The 24,194-nt window shown below is 41.6% G+C and overlaps 1 protein-coding gene across 2 annotated transcripts in view; it reads left to right on the forward strand.

Moving 5' to 3' along the window:
• Nucleotides 1-14,111: 14,111 nt before the first annotated feature.
• Nucleotides 14,112-24,194, forward strand: part of LOC107113320 (potassium voltage-gated channel subfamily D member 3) — a 503,767-nt gene continuing 493,684 nt past the window's right edge. For both annotated transcript variants that reach the window (XM_015414636.1, XM_015414637.1), the window contains exon 1: nucleotides 14,112-15,217. In XM_015414636.1, the coding sequence (XP_015270122.1) occupies nucleotides 14,112-15,217 (1,106 nt within the window). The remainder of the gene's footprint in view (nucleotides 15,218-24,194) is intronic.

The raw sequence follows: 24,194 nt of genomic DNA on the forward strand, positions 1-24,194 counted from the left end.
GCAAACAGTTCCTCATATGAGTTAATCTAATAATTAATCTTGCATAGGCTCTACCACAGTCCTCATGCAACTCATGTGGACAGAGATCCCCTTAAGGCACCTTGGTTAGCTTGGCCACAAATTATTTTAACTGTTTCTCCAAAATACTTTTCAGCACATAAAACTAGAAACTTTCCATTTCATCTGTGGTATGTGAGCCTTTAATTCTGTACCTAAATTCTATTTAACTCAGAGATTCAAAAGCCCTCAGATTCTGAGCTTTCTTGGCTGCAAAACAACCACTATGTCTACCAAATGGTGGGGATATGTAGGAAGTTGTCCATATAGGTGCACTAGAAATGAGTGCCAGTCTCAGCTTCCCTTCCCTCAGCTTTGGCCATCTTTATTTCTCTTGCCTCTTGTTGTATCTCTGTCCACTGCCACTAAAATCCTATGCACACCCTGAACACTCTGGAGAAAAGGCAGAATCTAAATGTAGCTGATAAATAATCCACAAAGTACATACATACTTCTATGTATTGTTTCTCAATATAAGGACAATATATGTAGTACTGACTTGGCTTACACGATTCTTGTAAGAATGTGTATATAATATATATACAAACTGATGTGCCCATAAGATGGAGAAACACTTTGGAAATCCCCCACCTCAATTTTCTCCTTCAGGATCCTCTAAACCCTCTCTCAACCTTCTGTCCCTTCTAGAGCACTTCCAGTCTTCATCAGAATGGTTTTTAGTAGGTTTTCTTTTGGTAAGTGTATAATGTCCTATTGTCCTACATACCCAGGGAGTCCCACAAGTGGGTAAAGACCCCTATTTTATTTCTGCTTGGCCTGGTTTTTCAGCTTTCCTCATCCATACAAGAGCCAGCCACATTTTTAAAAAAAGTTACATGAAAGAATACTATTACCAAACTGATACTTTCATAGTAATTGAAGGCACTAAAAGGCCATAGTGTTGGATCCTTCCGGCTTTCACACTTATCTCATTTCTTCCTCTGCATGGTATCTAGCCACAATCCCATGTGGCATTTGTCTACAGTCCCTGGCATAGCTTTATTTAAGTGGCCCAAAAGAGCCCATTCCTCCCTCTTTTGCCAGTGGGGGAAATGATGTGTCATTTTACCACAATTTCTAAATGTCTTGCCACTCCATTTTAAGAAAAGACAACTCTGGCCTGGCTTTGAAAAATATAGCTTTTATTTTACTGATTTGTTCCTGAGATCTGGTCACCACACCTCAAAAAGGATATTATAGCATTGGGAAAAGAGCAGAAAAGGGATTTGTTCCTGAGATCTGGTCACCACACCTCAAAAAGGATATTATAGCATTGGGAAAAGAGCAGAAAAGGGCAACTAGAATGATAAAAAGGTTGGAACACTTTCCCTATGAAGAAAGGTTAAAATGCTTGGGCCTCTATAGCTTGGAGAAATGATGGCTGAAGGGTGACATAATCGAGGTTTATAAGATTATGCATGGGATAGAACAAGTAGAGAAAGAACTACTTTTCTCCCTTTCTCACAATACAAGAACTCGTGGGCACTCAATGAAATTGTTGAGCAGTCGGGTTAGAACAAATAAAAGGAAGTACTTCTTCACCCAAGAGTGATTAACTCATGGAATTCACTGCCACAGGAGGTAGTGGTGGCTATAAGCATCGACAGCTTCAAGAGGGAATTAGATAAACATATGGAGCAGAGGTCCATCAGTGGCTATTAGCCACAAGGTATAGATAGGAACTCTCAGGCTAGGGCAAGTGATGCACTGTATTCTTGTTGCTTGAGGGCGGGGGCAATAGTGGAAGGGATTCGAGTGACCTGGCCCCACTGCTGGACCTCCTGATGGCACCTGGTATTTTTGGTCACTGTGTGACAGAATGTTGGACTAGATTGGCTTCACTTGTGCTCTTATGTCCTTATGTTCACCACTATCTCTTTTGAAAGCTCTGCCTTATTTAGGTTGGAGTACACTGCCAGCCTAGTTCTGATTGGTCAAGCAACACAGGCCAGTTTCAGTCATTAATGGCTTTCATATAGTATAAACATTTTATGAATATATCTTTAATAACTTAGTAATTGTTAAGACGAACATCAAATCTTCATGTACTGAGCCTCGAGCCTAATTCTCAAGAGTGCTCAGCTGTATTTCTGATTCCCACCTTGAATGGGAGGAAAGCTTTCCTGATTATTCTGAACATCTTGGCAGCCACCTCCTACTGTTAATCAAGCCATATGAAAACATTGAGCATCCAATAATGGAAACAATGATGATTTACAGATTTCCCTCCTTGTTTACATTTACAGCTGGAAAACCCGTTTCGTGGAGATGCTATTAACCTTGGTGTCCACATTTCAAATATGCAGTTTCACTTATCTTTTGAAAGTCAATTACCTTAGTAAGGTCTAATGTGTTATTGAATTCTGGTCTTAAGTTTTCAGCTGATCAGGATTCTGATAAGTGGGAGGTCAGTAACCTTAGTTCCAAATTTAAACCAGGCCAACTCCTACTCTGCAAAGGAGATGCCACGTCTCTTCACAAGCTATACTTCTAGACTATACTTCTCTGTGAAATAGTTTTGTTCAATGGGTGGAGAGAATGGATTCACATTACCAGTTTTGCAGTCTGTAGTGAGAGCCATGAGAAATTGATGTGTGACTAGCTCTGTGACACTACTGCACATGCTTGCTAACCCTTTATTTCTTGAAAGTGAGTTGGTTATAGTGTCAAATTGGGTTGAGCCCCTTCATACTGTTCATCTCATACATCATGCTCTGCCTGCAAAACAAATAAACAAGATACCACAGAGCAGTGAAAATGCCATTGATATCAACACTAGGACCAATTTCCATGAGCAAAATGGCATATTGAGAAGGCAGCCTAAATGGATTTGAGCTGAACTAAGAGCTGAGAAGGTAATCAGGGATTACTTCACCTAGCTTCTATCTCAGCTTGCATGAACTGATCACATCAGAGAAGCCTCAAATTATGGGGACTAGTTTAGTGGAATCCTGTCCATATCTACTGAACTCCTAGCATGCCAGTGTGGCGTTGAGAATAACCTCGGGTAGAACCAGTTCTGTTCAGCTTCACAGTCATGTTCTTTACTGGAGAATGTGATAAAGTGCCTTGAATTTGGCAAAAGGACAAGCACGGCTCTGGCTTCACTATTTGCCATTCATCCATGCATAGAGCTGTCAATGTTTCACTTTAATGGGAGCAGAGGAAATCAACCTGCCTAGTAGAATATCCTAGAGTATCCTCATCTTGAGTGACATCTACTGGTGAAAACTGAATGTTTGACAAGCATTTGACACTAACCTGAGAGTTGCCACCCAGAGACAATCCAAGTCTCTTTTCCCATGTCCATCCTAGATAATGCCTGCCACTCTATTGTCCCAAAGTGTGTTTAGAATTCCTTACCGTGCTGCTTGTCATGTGGGTGAGTGGGTGGAATTAAACTCCTGTTGAAGTGTCTGCAGTGTGTTTTAGTCTTAAGGTGGAAATATATGTCCGTTGAACCCAGCAGGAAAGGATTCTTTTCTTCACAGTTCCTCCTTTAGTTTTTGAATCTGAAGATTCATGCTCTTCCTCCTGCATCAAAGGTCGTTTTTTTACACTCTGGATGTTGAGTCTTCCATTAGTGCCACCCTCCCTCCATCTCTTTTAAGATCTCGACCTGTCCCCTGGATAACTATGTCCAATCCTGGCTCTTTCCCCACCTCTCCGCCCTGCTTTGGTTCTGAATGCTCAGACGCCCCGTTCCGATCAGCAACAGGCGGGTGGAGGGAGGGGTTGACGGACAAAGGTCCTCTCAGACCAAGGAGCTGTCCGCCGTCCCGTAGTGCTGAACTCTCATCACTCCAGCCTCGCGGACTCCGGAGGGTTGGGCCAAACCGCGTCTGGTGAAGTTTGGCGGGACTGCGCCATCTGTCTGCTGAATAGGAACCGGGCGGAGATGTAACCAAAAACGGCGGAGAAACACGAGGGTGGGAGGGGGCATCCACGCGCATTCGCAGCAGCACGCCCAGCTCCTGCGCCCTCTCTGTGTGCCTGCTGAGCTGATGGGATAAGAGCGCCCTTGGCAAGCACCACCCCCTTCCTGCGCCCGCCCTCCCCTGCCCAGGCAGCTGGAGTAAGCGCCTTCAGCATCTGGATGGCAACCCCACAGCCCATCTACTGAACGGGCATCCTTGAAGAGGATGGCACGGCATGGCATGGTATGGCAAGAAAGCACATTGCTCAAGAAGGTAAGGCAACGGGTGCACCGGAGGAGTAGCAGGGGTGTATGCGTGCGTGTGCAAAAGGCGAAGCCAGAGAGAAAAAGGTGCTTTTCTTTCCCTTCAGAGTTTCTGTCTCTCCGCTCAAGTCCTTACCTGCATGTCGGCCGGGGGTTGGTTTAGGAACTGTGGCAGAAGAAGAGATGCTAAGAAAGAAATTTTGTCTCTAGCTCGGCGTTTCTTTTTCTTTTGTTATCCTTTTTGCTTTCCTCGCTCGGTCTCCTGTTTCGCTTCCAAAGCTTTGGCGACCACAGAGGAGCTCATTCCGCTGAACTCCTCCACACACACACACACGCACGCACGCACTCACACCTTAAAGTATAATCTGAACCTCCGAATGGGATGACGCACGCCCGGGGAAAAGCAGGCTGAGCGCCTGTACGCCGTGTATGTATTTGTCTTACTTTTATCGAAGTCACTAAGCTTCGCTGCAGCGCATCAATCACTCCCCCGGGGCTTCCTTAACTCCAAGGACAAGAACGTCCTATTTCTTGTGATCGCTTCACTGGAGATTTATGCAAGGTGCGAGACGCACACACACACACACACACACGCAGAAGGGAGGGGGGATTTCATCACAGGGGCCTGAAGGATCCTCAAGTTTTCTGTGTTGGTTAATTTGTGTGCAGAAACCGAAGGAGTGAAAACTAGATCCCCATTAGATAAGTAGGGGAAAAGAGTAGGGTTGAATTTGGACATCAGTAACTTTGGGCTGCAGGAGACTGGGGTGTGTGTGTAGATGTCTGGCTGCCCAAGTGAAAGGCTCCAACAGGTAACTTAGTTTCCCCACCCTGGTCACAGCAAGTCTTGTGTGTATATTAATGCTCATGCTGTCACTTATTGGTGTTGCCCTCAGCTTGCACAGCCCACTCCTTGGAACCTTGTTTTCCTAGCAGTCTCCCAGGAGACACATTCCTAATCTGGTCCCTAATTCTTCTTCACCTGAAGAGCTACAAGTGGGAAGGTCTGGGTAGCATTTCCAGAACGATCAAACCTCCAGGCTGAGAGGGTGGCATGGTCCAATAGCTTGACAGGCTCAGCAATAACAAGAGAAACTCTTTAGTCAGCCCCCCCTTCTCTACTTCCCTTCTTGCTAGTGTGTCTCCCCCTTCATTGTGTGGGTGTCATTTGTCTAGCTGGTAAATTTTGGGTATTTGTAAGGAGCTGCAGGTGAACAAAGTTTGCACATCTTTATCCTGTTGCTGTAAGTTGCAAAGGAAACCCTTTGCAAGCAGTTTTATGATCTGCCAATGGGTAGAAGACAGGGAAGGGGGCCTAACTGAGAGAGGGTGTAGAAATCTCATCTGAGAATAGTTTGCATTTTAAATGAAAAGATCCTTAAAGCTGTAACCTGACCCACATATAAATGATAAGGACAAGAAAAGCTGGTGCCAAGAATACTGGCTTTTTCTCTACTCTGTTTACTTCATCCTGTTCTGTTTGTCAGCCTTTCCCCCTGAAGTTATCTTTATCTTCTGAAATAATACATTTTTTTAAAAAAAGGCAGCTAGGGATGTTCAGAGGCACCCAGAAATGTTGGGAAGATTGGCTGTAGTTAATGAGATGAGAATCTATCATTTATTTCCTGTTTCTCCTGAGTGAACAGGAATAAATATATGCTCTATAAAGTTCTTCTTCAGTGCTCTATTGATCACAGAAAGGTGCATGGATTTGTATTTTTAAAGTGGAAATCAAATTATTATCAGCAAAACAAGCTAAAACTCAAATAAAGCTTATGTCTGTATGCCTAAGGACAGATAAAGTGGCAGGAGAGACCAGATTTTCAGAGGAAAGGTCATTCTCAGAAATCAAAAGCCTTTGCTTACAGTTTTCTTTGCACCCCTTGAGTGTCATGGCTGTTACCTAGAGAACAAATAGACTGTGTGCTTCCTTCATGTTGACATTTGGTTCAAGTCAGAAGTGTCATATCTTTATTGTGTACACAAGCTCTTCTATTCTAAATATCATCAGTAGGCTGCTAGCTAAAGAATTCTGGTAAGGCACAGTGTGTCTGATTTTGTATGCATATATGTAGTATCCTCAGTTTATGTAAACAGGTCAGTATCTATCTATAGACGTCAATTGGACTGTAAGACTTCTTTTGCATTAAGTCCTTAGAAAAAACTCTTTTGCACAATCCACTATTTCAACATGTCTCACAACAGATCCCCCACTGAAAAGTGCAATAGATTTTTGAATCTGTATGTGGAATGATAGGTTTCTCTCTGTCTTTCTATATGTTAACCTGTTGCTACAAAATATTTATCTCCCATATTTATACATGCACTTGTATTTTATAGGTCATCACAGGGTTTTGTGTCAATTTGTCTTGGTAATGTAGGCAAACATTTACATCATTTGGCAGCAAAACTATGGTAAATTAGATATTTGATATCATATCCACTTAGCATAATGTAATAATTTGAAAATATCTTTGCTTTCTCCCCTCCCCAAAATTTTAACACCCATTAGCAAAGAAGGTATCTTTTCTCAGCTGCACATAAAGTAAATAGTTTGAACTTCTAAACACATGCAAGAAGTTCTATTGATTGACAACAATGGGACTAAAGGTAAATTTACAAGACTATGTTAAGCAATGATTGCAGTGTCATGGGATGACGATTTGCATGTGTGAATCAGCCATCGAACACCGAAGACAAAGCAAGTTTTTCTTTTCACAGAGCCTCACTTCAGGCACAATATTTTTTGGTCTCTGAGTGATGAGACACTGATGAACACGTGGGCAAAAATCAATCCTTGGATAAGTCAAATCAACATGTGTAGAGTTGGAAGGTTTGTTTGCAGTCACTTTGTCTCAGGTCACTTTTAAGCAGCCCCTAGAAAGCAACTGAACTAATTCAAATGAGTCAGACAATCTCAAACACATCCTCAAATTCCCTAAAATATATATACCAGAAGCAAAAATTTCTTCTGTACTGTTTATTTTTGAACAACGAACTTGTGTGATAGACCAGGAGCCGATAACCGAGCGACTACCTTAGCATTGCACATCTTCAGCAGTTTGGAAATTGATTATTAAGTGAAACACTTTTAATGAATAGAAGGTTCTCTGCCATTATTTACATGTTATAATTACTTGGCCAGACTTTACAGTTTCCGTATAACATACATAAGATATCCTGAAACTAATGTAAAATGTGTAGTCTATGTATTTTTGGTAATTTAATACTTTTAAAATGGGACACATTTAGCACCCCTCTGGCCTTAGATAGTAGTTGACTTGCACACACTGCTGGGATTGATAAGGAGCAGCTATCTGATGTGACTGTCATTGTTTTTTTTCCCGGTTTAAAGTTTTATTATTTTATAAAAGAAAAGTATTTACAAACATTTCATCTGCTTCGTTTGTATACATATCAGAGTCTTTCATTTCTCATTGTTTCTAATACAGATTAGGGATCCTAACTCTCCGTTTGTTCTTCTATCCATTTATACACTTTCTCCCACCTCCTTTTATGCACCCTCTCATTCTTATTTTGTAGCATTAAACTTAGGTCATCCATTCTGGCTAGTTCTAGTACTTTGTTTATTAGATCTTCCCTTGTGGGTAGTCTTTCTATCTTCCACTGTCGAGCTATTAACAGTCGTGACTGTCATTGTTGATGTCTCTGATGAATTTTGAGAGAAACTCAATTTCTCATATGCAATTACTTCCAGCATTGCTCCACACCCTTCTAGTATGTTCTAAAAGTCCCAGTTGGCTATCCTAAGGCTGAGTTCAGACTGGCAGTTTGAAGCGGGAGGGAGTCATGGCAAAAAAGACCCGGAACAAAGTTCTGGGTTTTCCTGGTCACACTGCACCGACTGATGCGGGAGCATACTGGGGAGGAGACGCAAGGGAGCGTTCACACTGTTGGCCTGGAGGCGCAGCTGTAAGCGGCTTTTTCTGGTATTCCGGTTATGCGCACTTGTGCGCTCATGCGCATAAGCACATCCCTACCAGATCACGGCTTTTCACGTTCATACTTCCGGAGTGGGATGGACATGGGATAATCGTGCTTTCCAGGGTTTGATACCACTTTCACCTGGTATCTTTTAAACTCGGGAGGGAAGCATTACAAGACGGGTTGAGTACGGCTGGGGAACGCCTGACAGATGTGCCTGTGTGAACGGCCCCTTTAATCCTTTAGTGGAAAGTTTCTGAAACATGCCTATATCGGGCCAAACTGCCAGTCTGAACTCAGCCTAAGTGTTTTCCTCATTAGAATTGTTTAGTCATATGAGCCAGGAGGGCTCACATACATCCCTAGGATGCTGTCAAAATCCTCCTTTGCACACCTCTGTCGTGTGACTAAAATGCAGTGGTGATATGTCATGGATTCCTTACCAGAAACCACATATAGTTTCTAATTCTCCCCCCCCCCCGGTCCCCCAGCCCCACACTTTACAATATATTTTAGAAACTGCACTGGATGATGCAATCCAGTGAGGCACAGTATCACACTAGGCATGTCAGACTCAGAGTTTACAGGTTAGAGTGTCAGATTCAAATCTGCTCTGCTATGAAATTCACTGTATGACTGTGGTCCCGTCGCTTATATTCCAGCCTAACCCACCTGCATGGTTGTTGTGAAGATACAAAGAGGAGAACAAAGTGTGATTTCCTAAGCTCCTTGTAGGAAGGGTGAAAGAAAACTGTAATACCTAGATATATAGAAAGAAAACAGAATAAACCTTTCTCTCTTTTAATGTGAGTTGGTAGAACAGCTCTGTGATCTACAGGAGAATAATCATGTATAATTTCAGCAGATCTGACTCAAATGTTATTGGCTTATTGATTACACATCATTGTCTGAGACAAACAAGGAGTGATTCTCTCTATCCTTCAAGCCAGTGGTTCTCAAACTGCAGCAAAAGACCCAAAAGTGAAAAGAAACTCTCTTGCAGGTGGGCTGTGAAGCCAGCAGGGACGAGAAAGAATTGATGAGCTGAGGACAGAGTTTCTGGGTGGCTCCGTGGCAAATTTGGTTTGCCTCTGCAAAACGTGTAAAATGGCCACAAAACCAAGCCCATTACTCAGTAGTGCTGCATATTTCAAAATCCTAAAATGACAAATGAAGTTGAAATTCCTGCCTTATATCTTGTGGAGCAGGAAAATACTGTGGAATTCCTTTGCAGTGGGTCTGGAAAATAGTACACAGACATGAAAGTTTTATTTTTATTTATTTATTTTATGTTTTTTGTTCGACTTTTATCCTGCCCTCCCGCCTAGTTCAATGGCCCAGGAGCAAGCCAGGCTGAGAAGTTGCCATGATGCACCAAACCAGTGGGGCCAGAGGCTGCTCAGCTCAGACTCAACCACAGCAACATTGAAGGGCAACTGCTCACCCAGGGCCTCTTGCTGTAAACCTGTCTGTAATGAGGCAATTGGTGAGCCAATGCTGATTAGCATTGCTATAGAAGGGTTCAAGCCATGTGGCCCCTAAGGCACTGACAGAGTTGCTGGGGCTTGGTTCTGCTTGCTCCGGGCTTTCCACAGTCCTTTAGAAAAGTGGCATAGCCAGTACACTTCCAAAAGTAAATTGCATCCCTCTTCAGGAGGTTTGAGAACGACCACTCTAAGGTAAGGAATGTTCTGTTATTTTAATTACTTTTTCCAGAACATCGTGTGAAGTTCTTCACATTTACAAAGCATTTTAAAGTGTTCAAAGCACTTCACCGTCATCACAACCATCCATATAACTGCCTTGAAAAACAAGCCAGTGTTGCGATCTCCATATTGTGTATGGGAGACAGTACCTTGCTTAAGATCGCCTAGTGAATTTATAGCTAAGATGAGGTTTGAACTAGTGAGCTCCTGGATCACAGCTGACTCTCTTAGTGATTGTGCTTCACCAGCTCCCATGAAGGTATGATTGTCAAAATTAATTACATAAGTTCATAGATTCAGATGGGTAACTGTGCTGGTCTGAAGCAACAGAACAAGGTTTAATTCTGGGTATAAGCTTTTGTGTGCATGCCCGAAAGCTTATACCCAGAATTAAACTTGGTTGGTTTTAAAGGTACCACTGGACTCAAACTTTTAAAAATAAGTTCATGTTATGGAAGGCTGTCAATCAGGTAAAGCTTCTAAATTGTGCAGCTTTGGTGAGTCATTTTAAAGAACAAGTGTTTTTCATCCCCTTTGCCCTCATCCACTTTTGGTGCTGTTCTGATTTGTCAGCCTTTTCCTGTATCTTCCACAATAGTAGAATGTGGGGGTGTCCAATGAATTTGATGGGCAGTAGACCCAGGACAGATACAACAATGTACGTCTTCAAAAATAGATAATTGACATATAAAAGGTACGGCCACAGGATGGCTGCTAGCATAGATGGCTTTAAAAGGGGATTAGACAAAATGACGGAGGACTGGTTCATCAGTGGCAGTTGTTCAGTGGCAGCATACCTCTGAATACCAGATGCTGGAAAATTGCAACAGGGGAAGTTTGACATTTGTGCCCTATTTGTGGCCCTTCTGGGGTATCCAGTTGATCATGGTGGGACACAAGACGGACTAGATAGACCAGTAGTCTGATACAGCAGTGATCTTCTTATGTTCCTTCTTGGACTGTAGATTATTGTCCAGCATGCACACCAACTTCCATTCTGGTATCTCTGTCTTCAATGGAGATACCTCATTGCATTGACCTTTGCATTTTCTACCCTCCTTTGAAAACTTGTGAGGGGATCAAATGTGTGTTTTGACGTGGAAAACAGAATTGTGCCCTGAAGGTGTGTAAGACATACATCACTTAATACGAAGATTTAATTACAGTATCCCTGTGTTCAACAGAGTTATTACATTACAAACAAGCTTATTAAAAGAAAAAGAAAAATGCTGAACATGTAGGTAAAGACCACACTTTGCTTTGCCTCTTCACAGGTTAGCATTAAGGATTTATGTTGGTCTTTTAGCAAAAGATTTTACGGGAAGATGATGGGTGTCATTTTTGTGATTGGTATGGGGAGCACTGTTCAATAAGAGTTTTAACCAGTGATTTAACCATAGATTATTTTCCAAATGCCCATTTCAAATTACTTTTCATATTCTACCCCACTTTTCATTAATTTATTAATAGCCAGATTTTAATGTAAAAGAATCCTGCTCATTCTACTTATTTTAGCTTCTTACATGACCCTATAGCATTAAAAATATATGCAATCTATAAATACACACTTCAGTCCCACTGAAAGCGTAGGCATGTAACTTTACATTTGAAGCTCATTAATTTCATTGGGTTTTATGTATAACTTTCTCCATGTTGTGTGCATTGTTTGTGTTTTTCCTAGTAACTGCTTAATGCCAGAGGCAATAGCCTGAATCCCATTATTTATGTGTGTGTTATTTCAATAAGCAAGTTAGTAGGCAAGGTGGCATGCAGTACAGTAATGCTCATTTCTAGAGTGCTGGGATCCTGATGCTGAAGTGCTGAATCTTTAGGTAGTGAAGGGTATATGAACTTTTAGTGGAAGAGATAGTGCTGATCATACATAATATAGGTGCTATATTCCTGTAATGTGCATTGTTGGGTCTAGAACAGAAACTTATTATAATAGCAAGGGGAAAATGTCACAGTGGGGAGGATGACATACAGTTGCACTAAATACAGATATTTCACACTTTAGGGTTGAATTTCCTTTGGATTTTGTAATTCCCCAGATATGCCTGAATATGTAAACTCCATAACATTGAAACCTTTCCATTTGGTGCAGTGGTTAAGAGCAGCAGACTCTAATCTGGAGAACTGGGTTTGTTTCTCACCCCTCCACATGCTGCCAGCTAGGTGACCTTGGGTCAGTCACTGTTTTCTCAGAGGTATTCTCTCAAGAGCAGTTCTCTCAGAGCTCTCTCATCCCCACCTACCTCACAGGGTATCTGTTGGGGGGAGAGGAAGGGAAAGGAGATTGTAAGCTGCTCTGAGACTCTGAGTGAATGGTGGGGCATAAATCCAATCTCCTCCTCCTCCTCCTTCCCTATTAGATAGTGCCAGTTTTATTATGGAGTATCTGGCCATTCATGAGGAGCTCAGAATGTGCAGTAGAATACACTTCTGGCTCCCAGATCATTGTCTGGATAATATAGCCCATAAAAATATGCAGTGTGACCATTCTTGCTTTGACTATGCCTATAAGTAAGTTTGTTGTATATGTAATTTCAATAAACCCTTTAACTGACATTAGATGATAGTTTCATGAACTATTATTGTGTTTATAAGTGGAGCCAGACATTTACCCTCTTCATAGATGAGTTATATGCTTACCAACCTGCAGGTGATGGCTGGAGATCTCCCAGAATTTTGACTGATCTCCAGGCTATAGAGGTCAGTTCCACTGAAGAGAATGGCTGTTTTGGAAGGTGAATTCTATGCCATTATATTCTGCTGAAGTCCCTCCCCCTCCCCAAACTCCACCCCCTAAATCTCCAGGAATTTCCCAACCTGGAGCTGGCTACCCTAGTGTCACAACTAAAGCCCACTATGCATGGGAAAACTGAACAAAAGATGGAGAAACAGTACAGCAGTCAGTGTTTCATGCACATGGCCACTGGCTTTTTCTACATATGCAATGCTTCCTTGAGCTTCCGTGACTGGATTAGGGCCTAGTGTTTATACCTGTGGAATCAAATATTAAGCTTGTTTGTAAGGAAGCAAATCTAAATTAGTGTGTTGATACTGCTTTTAAATGTTTTTAATGAGGGATGATTTGCTATTCAAAAATTCTATCTATACTAATAGCCTAACTTTCCCATGCTGATTATCATATGCATTTATAACAATTATTCTTCTAAACTGGAATCTGATACCTGTACTATCAGGGTTTGAATTTTAAATAGGGAACAATAGCACAGAGAGGCTAATTCTTGGAAATTGCATAGACCTGGCTGTCCCAGAGCTGTTGCATGGAACCCCCCCCCCTCCTCCTTTTAAGTGAATGAGCCAAAATGGGCAGCATTCAGGTTTAGCTACTGCTAATATTCCTGATGCAATGCATTTCCAAGATCTGTTTGTTTGCTTGCTTCTTTAGGGCATTTCTTATCCTGCTTTTCTCCTCAATGGGAATCCAAAATTCCTTAGAAAAAAATACCGTACAATTTAAGCGAACAAAATGCAATATAGATGAACTAACAGGGTGGTGGGGGGGGAACCACCCAATGATACACTAAACTTCCTGTGTTGGGCCACAACAAGCTACAAGCCAAGGACCAAATATTTTGGCTCTTGCCTTCAGCCTGTGCCAAAATGCTCCCAGCTGCAACAGGAGGGAAACACAAGCTCAGCCTGCATCTTCAGCTGCTGGCAGCCATCTTACCACAGTTATAAGAGACACACATGAAGCTGCCTTATAGTGAATCAGACCCAGCAAGGTCAGTATTACCTACTTAGACTATCTAAGGTCTTCTGCCTTCCAGTAGTTCATGGGTTTTATGCATTTTATTATGAATCCTGTTAAGGTAGACAGGCAGCTGTTAATAATAGTAATAACTGATAATTTTTTTAAAAAATGTAGATACCTGGGGATTAAACCTATGACCTTCAGTATATCAAACAGCTGTTCTACCACTAAGCTATAGCTTCACAGGACTGGGTTGCTAGATGACTAGTCTTCTAGTAGATGCCAAGAGCTTTTTACAAGATGCTTTCAATGTCATGTGCAAACGTAACCAAAAATCAGCATCCTTCATTTACATAATGCAATTTAAAGCTGTTATATTGATGGCAACAGAGGCACGTCCACTCATTCTGTATTTTGTTTCATTGTATTTTTAGATGGAATTGAACTGAATTCAAGTAGCTTTTAGAAGAACTTATTCCATTCTGAGCTTCGATCCATCATGGCAGCAGGTGTAGCAGCATGGCTGCCCTTTGCCAGAGCAGCTGCCATAGGATGGATGCCGGTAGCCAACTGTCCTATGCCACTGGCCCCAACAAATAAAAATAAGCGGCAGGATGAGCTGATTGTTCTTAATGTGAGTGGCAGGCGCTTCCAGACATGGAGGACTACATTGGAGAGGTACCCTGACACTTTGCTTGGCAGCACAGAGAAAGAATTCTTCTTCAATGAAGACACCAAGGAATACTTTTTTGACCGGGACCCTGAAGTCTTTAGGAGTATCTTAAACTTTTACAGAACTGGGAGACTGCACTACCCAAGATATGAATGCATCTCAGCCTATGATGAGGAGCTTGCCTTTTATGGAATCCTACCTGATATAATTGGGGACTGTTGCTATGAAGAGTATAAAGATAGGAAACGGGAGAATGCTGAGCGGTTGATGGATGACAGTGACTCGGAGAACAAACAAGAGTCCATGCCAGCCCTGAGCTTCCGGGAGACCATGTGGCGAGCCTTTGAGAACCCCCATACCAGCACCTTAGCCTTAGTCTTTTACTATGTCACTGGCTTCTTTATTGCAGTCTCTGTTATCACCAATGTAGTGGAGACTGTCCCTTGTGGTACAGTTCCTGGAAACAAGGAGCTGCCTTGTGGGGAGAGGTATGAAATGGCTTTTTTCTGCTTGGACACAGCTTGTGTTATGATTTTTACAGTCGAGTACCTCTTACGACTCTTTGCAGCCCCCAGTCGCTACAGGTTCATGAGGAGTGTGATGAGTATCATTGATGTAGTGGCCATTATGCCCTACTACATTGGCTTGGTGATGACCGACAATGAAGATGTCAGTGGAGCCTTTGTGACTCTGAGGGTGTTCAGGGTATTCCGGATTTTCAAGTTCTCCCGTCATTCGCAAGGCTTGCGAATCTTGGGGTACACGCTGAAGAGCTGTGCGTCTGAACTTGGTTTTCTTCTGTTTTCCCTCACTATGGCAATCATCATCTTTGCTACTGTAATGTTTTATGCAGAGAAAGGATCTTCAGCCAGCAAATTCACCAGCATCCCAGCTTCTTTTTGGTACACTATTGTCACCATGACAACCCTTGGGTAAGTGTTACATTGTTCTTTCTTGATCAAAGATGAAGTGTGCTGATTGGTAGAATTTGGTAACTTTCTGAGACCATGTCTGCTATGTTGGAATGTAGCCCAAAGCCTTAGCAGTTATTATAGATCTAATTTTACTTTCATTGCCACCTTGTGAAGCAATTTGCAACAAGCCAAATATGACTCAGTCAAAGAGTTTGACACACAGGATTTCATAGAAACTTTGCATTAGCGATTGGTGTGGAAAGCCAGGCTGTACTGTTTTACTCTGGTATCCCATAAACCCTTCTACTCCAGTTTTGAAGTGAGAAACAAGGGGGAAATGCACAGACAAATCTTCATTTTGTGTTGGTTTGTAGCAACTATTTTTACAACAGTACTGTTTCATGTTTCCTTTAACAGATGTATTTTGATAAATCCAAATGGGCATTGCAAACACATTGATGGTCAGTAACGATTTTGAGAATATGACTGATTTGTTAATGGTATATACTTCTGTTTGCACAGTGTAATGGCCATTGTAACATGATAGAAACAATTCAGCAAGGAGTTAAGTATGCATAAGCCTATTATGTCTGTTGGGTTGTGGCCTTGTGTGTCCATACTATAAGGATGGACACAAATACTGGGATCCTCATAGCCCTAAGAATATTTCCACTTGTCTTTAAACTTCAGAGAGATCCTGTTGAATTGACAGCTTTTTCTGTGAATATTTCAGATTACTGGTTGCTGTTATTAAGATATGGAATTCCTGTTACGAGAAACACATTCTATCTTTCATGCAGAATTACAATAATCAAAGCAAGCACTATTTACTTCTGTTTAAGCCAATTAAAGCAACCCAGTTTTCCACAGTCTCTGGATTTATCTATATACAAACTTGTCTGGAATGTGAATGTTTTTCTATGAAACATGTTTCTGCTTCAGAGTTCATGTGGCTTTTGATTTAGCATACCCGCAATCATTTTCTTGATGCTTGATCACTGGATTTTGTTCAGAGCTGTTCTTGTTTTCAAATGGTTTCATACTGTGCATGAACTGGTGAGCTATCACTGGTTGGAATTATTAAAATACAATTCATAACTCAGAAAAGCAAACAGCTGTGGTTTGGGGATTTCCTGTCCTTTGGGAAATCTATCAATACAATACATTAATGAACATTAGAAGAGCTGCTCGAGATCCCATTTTAGTGAACAATTGTCTACTTACCAGTTTCAGTAGTTTTGAATTAGGTTTTGTTTGTTTTCATTAGTTAAACAAACTGGGTGCTTTAAGAGCAAGAGTAAGGGCATGCTTTTTCTGACAACCAGCCAAAAGTGGCTAGTATTTGGCAACTCTAGTCAAATTTATGGCAGCAACAAGAACATGTAAAAAGGGCATTAAAAAGATAAAGGTTTCCCTTGCTTGAAAGGTAGTTGAATCCAACTCTAGGGGGCGGTGGTTATCTCAATTTCTGAGCCAAAGAGCCAGCGCTGTCCAAAGACGTTTCCGTGGTCATGTGGCTGGCATGACTAACCACCAAGACACACGGAAAGCTGTTACCTTCCCACCAAAGCAGTACCTATTTATCTACTTGCAATTTCTTGCTTTCAAACTATTTATCCATAAATGTAAAAGACAATTACAAAAGGAAGGGATGTTTTGAATTATGAATTATAGTGATGTTGTCAAATGATAGCAAAACTCATTAATACTGTGTGGGTCGCCAATCATTGAAAAAATTGTTTTTGAAAATATTTTACAAATATCTCTCCTTATACATAATCCTCTTTTCGTGTGACTCTTTTCTAAACATTCCATATGCTCCCACAGCCTTTGGCTCCCTGTCACTCCAACGGTGTGCCAATGGCTGCATGCCGGTGTCAGAATCACAGCCTATAATAAGATACACTCTTGCAAGAAGGTTTTATTTTATTAAAGCCATGAAACGGGTAGAACACAATCTCTGTCAGGAATGACACAATGGGCTTGATACAGGTATAATAAAGGAAATTCAAAATAGGTTGGGCCAATAGATATGATTCCCGCTGGCGCCAAAGGATTCCCCTCGCACCCAAACCTTGGGAACACAACGGTTTGAACTAATTAAACAAGCATTCTATTCTCACGCTACATTGCATGATAGACTAAGCAAAAAGCCTCCAAGTACAACCACCTGCTGCATTACTGATAAGTTGCCTTCAAAGTTCTGCAAGCGTACACAGAAAGGAATGCAGTTACAATTAAGCGCAGGGGAGTAGGTGTGGGCATGCGCATATGAATTACTGGACATGAAGGCGAGGGGGGGCTTGGATACAACTCATAAGCAAAGAAAATACAATTGGCAGCTTGCTGACAGCCGGGTGCTGGGTCTGCTCCTCTTCCCCGCCCACTCCCCCTTCAGCCAGTGTGCTGAATAAAGGGATACTTGAGAATGTTGACAAACAGCTCAGATTTGAATAGACAGGCACTTTGCAGCTTTTTATTCCCTTGGTCACAAGATACTCTGAAAGCTGAAGAGTGAGGGGGAAATAAAGGTAGGTTGATTATTGGCTGGGAAGGAGATAGGATTGCCAACTCCAGGTGGGAATTTCCTGGAGATCTGAGGGATGGAACCTGGAGAGGGTGAGGTTTAAGGAGGGGGGGGGCCCTCAGACAGGTACAGTGCCATAGACTCCACCCTCCAAACCAGCCATTTCCTCCTGGGTAACAATTGTTGCCAACCTCCAGGTGAGGGTTGGAGATCACTCAAAATTACAACTGCTCTTCAGGTAGCAGAGATCCGTTCCTCTGGAGAAAATGGTGGATTCTGTGTCATTATACCCTGCTGAGGTTGCCACAGCACATTGATGCTGAGTGCCCAAGGCCCTGGCACTCTCCCAGAGCCTCTTTCTAGAGCTCGTTGTATTTATTTCCACAACAGGCCTTATTCCTAGTATGAAATGATGGAGAATAGAGTACATATGGCCGGCTCAGCGCTCATCACTTTTAAATATGGCCCCTTAAAATATGACTTCCCATTTTTTAATCCAAATCCTTATGTTTTATATCAGTTTTAGAAAGTGTCTCTGAAAATGAGACTATAATGCCAGGATATAGAGTTGGTATTCCACATGAATAAAGGGAGACTTGAGAATGTTGGCAAACAGCTCAGATTTGAATAGACAGGCACTTTGCAGCTTTTTATTCCCTTTGTTAATGACAAGATACTCTGAAATCAAACAGACCTCCTTGTCGACATAAACCGGGAAGGATTCCATGGTACCATTAATTCCCTGTTTGGCTGAATGAAATGGTCTCTTGCATAGAGCACCTTTCTGTTCTGCAAATAATGATAGTCCAAACAGACTGTTTTTGAGTACTCTAAAGTGTTCTCAGACCAAGATAATCATAGAAATTACAGTTGAATTGAGTGCTTTAAACTGGTTGATGAGGCTAAAAGATAGCAGGCACTGAAATTGGATGTTTAACATTTAAGAAAAATCCATTGATGTATTCCATAAACCCCCATACTCCCAAGGACATTAATGGGTGTATATCTGTTATTATTGTTTGTCGAGGGTGATTTTAAATGAAAGCAATCAGTATGTGTAATCAAGATTTCTGACATCTCTTAAGGACCTTTTTGTTACTGCCTAATAAGGTCAAAATGTCAGATAATAACAGGCTTGGGGCAGACTCCTACACTCCATGTACATACTATTCATTAATCTGTCATACTTAGATGTCATCTGTCATTAAAGTTGCTCAGCCAACTTGTTGCTTTACAGGTTTTTGATAGAAGTTTCATGCCGTTGTAACCTCTGCTTGTGGGTTCTGTGGGTCAGAACTTGGAATGAATCTTGCAATAAATTAAAGAGAATAAAACATTTTTACTTTTCACGTAACATCATGTAACAAAAACATAGATCTTAGTAACAAAATAGAACAGTGATCTTTTAAAGTAAGAACAATTAACTTTTAAACTTGTCTGGCTAGTTTCCCTGTTATTCTTTCCTTTGGCCAGAGCTGAGTATTGATGCACAGGCTGAATCCCTCCCTAACATCTCTCAGGATCCATTGCCAGCCTGACTCCCAGCACTGACAGGATACTACAATGTAATCTTTTGTCAAGCCAGTTAGGTCTGGACAAGGAAGAGTTCGGATTTAGGTTGACAGCTTTATGCGTTTAGCTAAGGTCTTGTTTCCACTACCAGTGCTGCTTCAGGAGCTTGTTATCACAAGTGAGCTAAGAAGTATAAAGCACTTTGGATATTTTAAAACTGCTGAAGGGGTGAGATAGATAAATAATACTATCCCTGCATAAAGTTTGCCGGAGATTGTTTCGACCCTGCCCAAACCCCATGTATTACTCTACATTTATTTATAGCCAAAGATGAAAACCATCAAACTTGGCAGCTGAACTCAAAGACACATATAAATCCATTTGTCACGCGAGTTTAAAAATCTTAGCCATATCTTCTAAATCTCTGTTAAGCTATAATCTGTGTCTGGGACACAGTTTCTTTCATTTATTTTTAAACACAAGGAGCATTAAACAGGAATAGCAGAATGTTTTCATTTGAGGCAAGCTATAATGCTTACAGTTTGAAGGGAAAGCGGTGAGCATCAAAGTCTAAACATGGGATCAATTAGATGTATAACAGTTGTTCTTATTGTTATTTATTATTGTTATTGCTATTAGTATTCTTTATGAACCCTATTCAAAATCTAGTCACAGTACAAATATGGACAGTGATATCCTATGGGGCCGCCTAATTATGGAGCTGCTAATCTGCTCCCTAAAAGGTTCTGGCAGACACCAGGAGGCAGGAGAAGGACTGAGAAGCAGGGTTGCAGAGGCTGTAACTGCAGCATCTCCAGTAACCATGCTGTCACATCCCATGCAGGTCACAAGGAACAACAGCAGGGCTGTGGCAGACAGAATCATTCACAGGCTGGCAGGTCACAGCTGATGAGTGGAAATGAGTGGGCCATAGATCAAGGCACCACCTCTGTAGCACTTTCCCCACCTCCTTAAAGGAACTGAGCCCTGGAAGCAGTAACTGGGCAGCTGACAGAGTTGACAAGTGCCCCAGCATTCTCCCACCAGTGGTGACTCCAAGCAGGTCCACAGCCCATATTTATTTATTTTATCAAATGTATACCCCACCCTCCCCGCCGTAGCCATATGATGTGAAGACTGCTAATCATCAAGAAAGGGGCATAGGGAGATGACAAGGAAAGTGCACCCAGCCAGGAGTCTCTGCTGCCCACCTGTGGGGACTCCTCCTGGTAGCCCAGCCACGCTGCCAAGGGCACCCCGGGCCACCCCCCTGACCAGCCCTGCCAGCAGCAGAGCAGGAGAAGGGACCACTGCAGTGGACTCAGATGTGGGGGCATGCACAGATCCCCCTGTAGCCTCTTCAATGGGGCAGAAGTGCTCTGGAACTGGAATGACTGTTGTTCCACTATCTGTGACCAGAGACTATCTTTCTAAATCCACTCTGTGACCCTCTGGGGTGGGGAGGGAGTGGGGAAGATGGGGTGGAGAGGAGTGGAGTCCCATGCTGCGTATACCATACCTAATGAGTTGTGGGACATCCTGGCTGGTGGTTTTGAAGGGCTGGGGGGCAGCGATTGGGTGCTGGGTAAGGACCTTGACCACGGCAGGGGAGGGAGGTGACTGGTTGAGCATCCTTTGCTCCTCTGGGCCTTTGGGGTGCGGCTGCACCAGAGCGGGGCACTCAAGTTTTTTATTTGCATGGGCACCTATTGGCTACACCAAGGTGGGGGGATTTTTTTTGCTGTTTTAGGCTTAGGTTTAGGCTCCTCCATCCTGCCTACATCCATGCTAGTGCAGTGATTTATGCTACTGGCCTGATGATGGCCATGGGGGTGTGACAGCAGTCGAGGGCAGTGTAATGGCACAGGGATGCTGCAACCACACAACTCCAATTTACATGGGCATATCTCTGAAATACACCAGTGTAATGGCTAGTCAATAGGATTGCCAGCTCCAGGCTGGGAAATACCTGGAGATTTTTTTGGGGGGCTGAGGAATGCAGGGTTTGGGTAGAGGCGTTATTTCAGTGGGGTATAATGCCATAGAGTCCACCTTCCAACACAGCCATTTTCTTCAGGTGAACTGATCTCAGTCACCTGGAGATCATTTATAACAGCAGGAGATCTCCAGCCACCACCTGGAGTTTGGCAACCCTACTTGTTAGCTCCCTTTGCACACTCCCCCCCCGCGTTAAAGGACCATCTCTCCCTTTGTGAGTCAACTGCACTCCTCTTACCAGTTTCTGCTGATTCTCACAACTTCTAGAGTAATGGGATCTTCTTCAGCTGGAGCCCAGGCCTTTTTATTTACAGGATGAACTACCAAAGGAAGTCAGGAGGGCACCATTCTAAGTAATATTTAGGGGGGGAATGGTAATTTGGCTTTGTACGAGAGGGTCTTTCTTTGATATCATGGAACTGATAAAGAAGCAGAATCTGATGGCATTTTTTATTGTAATCTGATGGTGATTTTTTAAAATGAGAGCTGTTTCTGGAGCTGCCTTGAGCCCTTCAAAGGAAAGACAGAATATACTTATTTCAAATAAATAAATATATAACATTGTTATGTTATGGCCTGTGGCTAAGACAATAATGAAGGCCACTTCTCACAAGTTCAGCAATAAACTTGGAATATGTAGCCCTATATAAGAGCCTCATATCTGACTGCTTTATTCCTACAAATAATAATTGGACACATTTGAATCCAATTAAAGGATGGATAACTACAGTGAGAAATTGCTTTCTTGATACTTCTATTGTTTACTATTTCATCTCAATTTATAGCACTTTTTTTTGTTTTGTGTTTTTCCAACTTGGCTTATAATATTGTTGGTCTGTCAGTTGAGGATTAAAGATTAATTTTAGCCATTTAATGAACTGCTGGATCAGTTTTATTCACACGTGTTTATTTAAAACATTTTTACATGGCATCTCCAGGGACCTGCCCAAGGTGGCTTACACAATAAAAATAATAAAAACAAAACATTAAAAGGTATTAATTAAAATCAAGTCTTTAAAAAACTCATAGATGATAAAAACATACCACAGGTATCTTAAAACAACAGTTTTGAGTTTAAATTAGTGTTTAAAAATCAATTCCTTAATTAAGGTCATTTTCAATTCCCTACTGTTTAACATTGCCAGAATCATCCAACTTGAACCTCTAGTACACAATATGATAGGCTTGTCCTTGGCCCATTTGCTGGTTTGTCACCTGGTATCTGAATCATTCCTAGAGCTTTTATAAATGTTACAGTATCTATTCACTTACATTTTTACAGCCCAAACAGAAATAGGGTCAGTTGGGCCAAATATAGGTATATAGTTGAAAGTCAGTTAAGTCTTTAAAAAACTCATAGATGATAAAAACATACCACAGGTATCTTAAAACAACAGTTTTGAGTTTAAATTAGTGTTTAAAAATCAATTCCTTAATTAGAAGCCTGAGTGAATAGAAATATTTTTAGAAATCAGTTCCTTAGAAGCCTGGGTGACTAGAAATATTTTTGCCTGGTACCTCAAAGAAAGCAGTGTATATGCCAGGCAAGCCGCAAAGGGAAGGGCATCCAGAGGTGAGGTCCCACCTGCTTCTCCTCTGAAGGGGCGGACTTAAGAGTACAGGGTTTGTGAGGCTAAATTCTGTCTTCATCCAGCTGTTGAGGTCCCACAGACTAAACATGAGATATCTTCATAAATTTATGGTATTAATTTATTACACTGAGTCTGTTTAATTTTTGTCTCCTAAAAAGTATTTCGAAACCAGCTGGCTGACTGTTTTTAAAGTGTGTTTCATTCAGTCTTGTGTCTGTATGCCCTTGGTCTCCTTGAAACCCAAAGAACTGAGTTGATTGTGTGTTTACTATTCATTTATGGATTTGAAAGATGTATGGGGGGAAAACAGTTTCCAAATTGTCTCCTTCCACAGAAGCTGCTTGAGCATGGGCTCCGCTCTGAGGGAGCACAGGTACGCTAACAAAGTCACATTGATACACATATTTTCCCTTTAGGATGTAATGTCATGTTATGCAATGGTTGGTATACTTTGCTAGGCCAGAGGATCAAAGGCACATGTTGTTGGAGGAGAAGGGAGGTCTAATAGTACTATCTACCTGCTCAAGGCAGGAGTTCCAAACACAGAATGCCATTGAGAATGTAAGTGGTTTAGGATCTGAGAAGGCCACTTCTCAAAAGTTCAGCAATAAACTTGGAATATGTAGTCCTATATAAGAACCTCATTTCTGACTGCTTTATTCCTACTAATAATAATTGGACACATTTGAATCCAATTAAAGGACGGATAACTACAGTTGGAGAAATTTCTTTCTTGATACTTCTATTGTTTACTGTTTTATCTCAATTTATAGCACTTTTTTTTTGTTTTGTGTTTTTCCAACTTGGAACCTCAGTTTTTCCCAGGGCATAGACTGAGTGCTCATTTCCATGTCATTCAGAGGTCATTTTCAATTCTCAACTAACATTGCCAGAATCATCCAACTTGAACCTCTAGTACACAACACGATAGGCTTGTCCATGGCCCATTTGCTGGTTTGTCACCTGGCATCTGAATCATTCTCAGAGCTTTTATAAATGTTACAGTATTTGTTCACTTACATTTTTACAGCCCAAATAGAAATAGGGTCAGTTGGGTCAAATATAGGTATATAGTTGAAAGTCAGTTTACTTTATACATCAAAGAATTTAATCTGGATAATTGAGTCACTGCTATTATTCTCGTGAGTAAAACATTGGTATGTAAATAAACTGGAAACTTTTACATGAGATTCTTTTTTGAGGCAGAGAAAAGGGTCTCTTAAAATACATGCTTGCCCAAATATTAAATGTTAATTTTACCTGCTCATTTTCAAACTCCCAAGACATTACTCCTCAAACAAAATTCCCATTATTTATTTTAGAAATCGTTCTCTCACTCTTTGACCAAAATGACACTCAAGGCAGC

Source organism: Gekko japonicus, unplaced genomic scaffold (genome assembly GCF_001447785.1).
Source record: "Gekko japonicus isolate JY-2015 unplaced genomic scaffold, Gekko_japonicus_V1.1 scaffold912, whole genome shotgun sequence".
Taxonomy (NCBI): Eukaryota; Metazoa; Chordata; class Lepidosauria; order Squamata; family Gekkonidae; genus Gekko; species Gekko japonicus.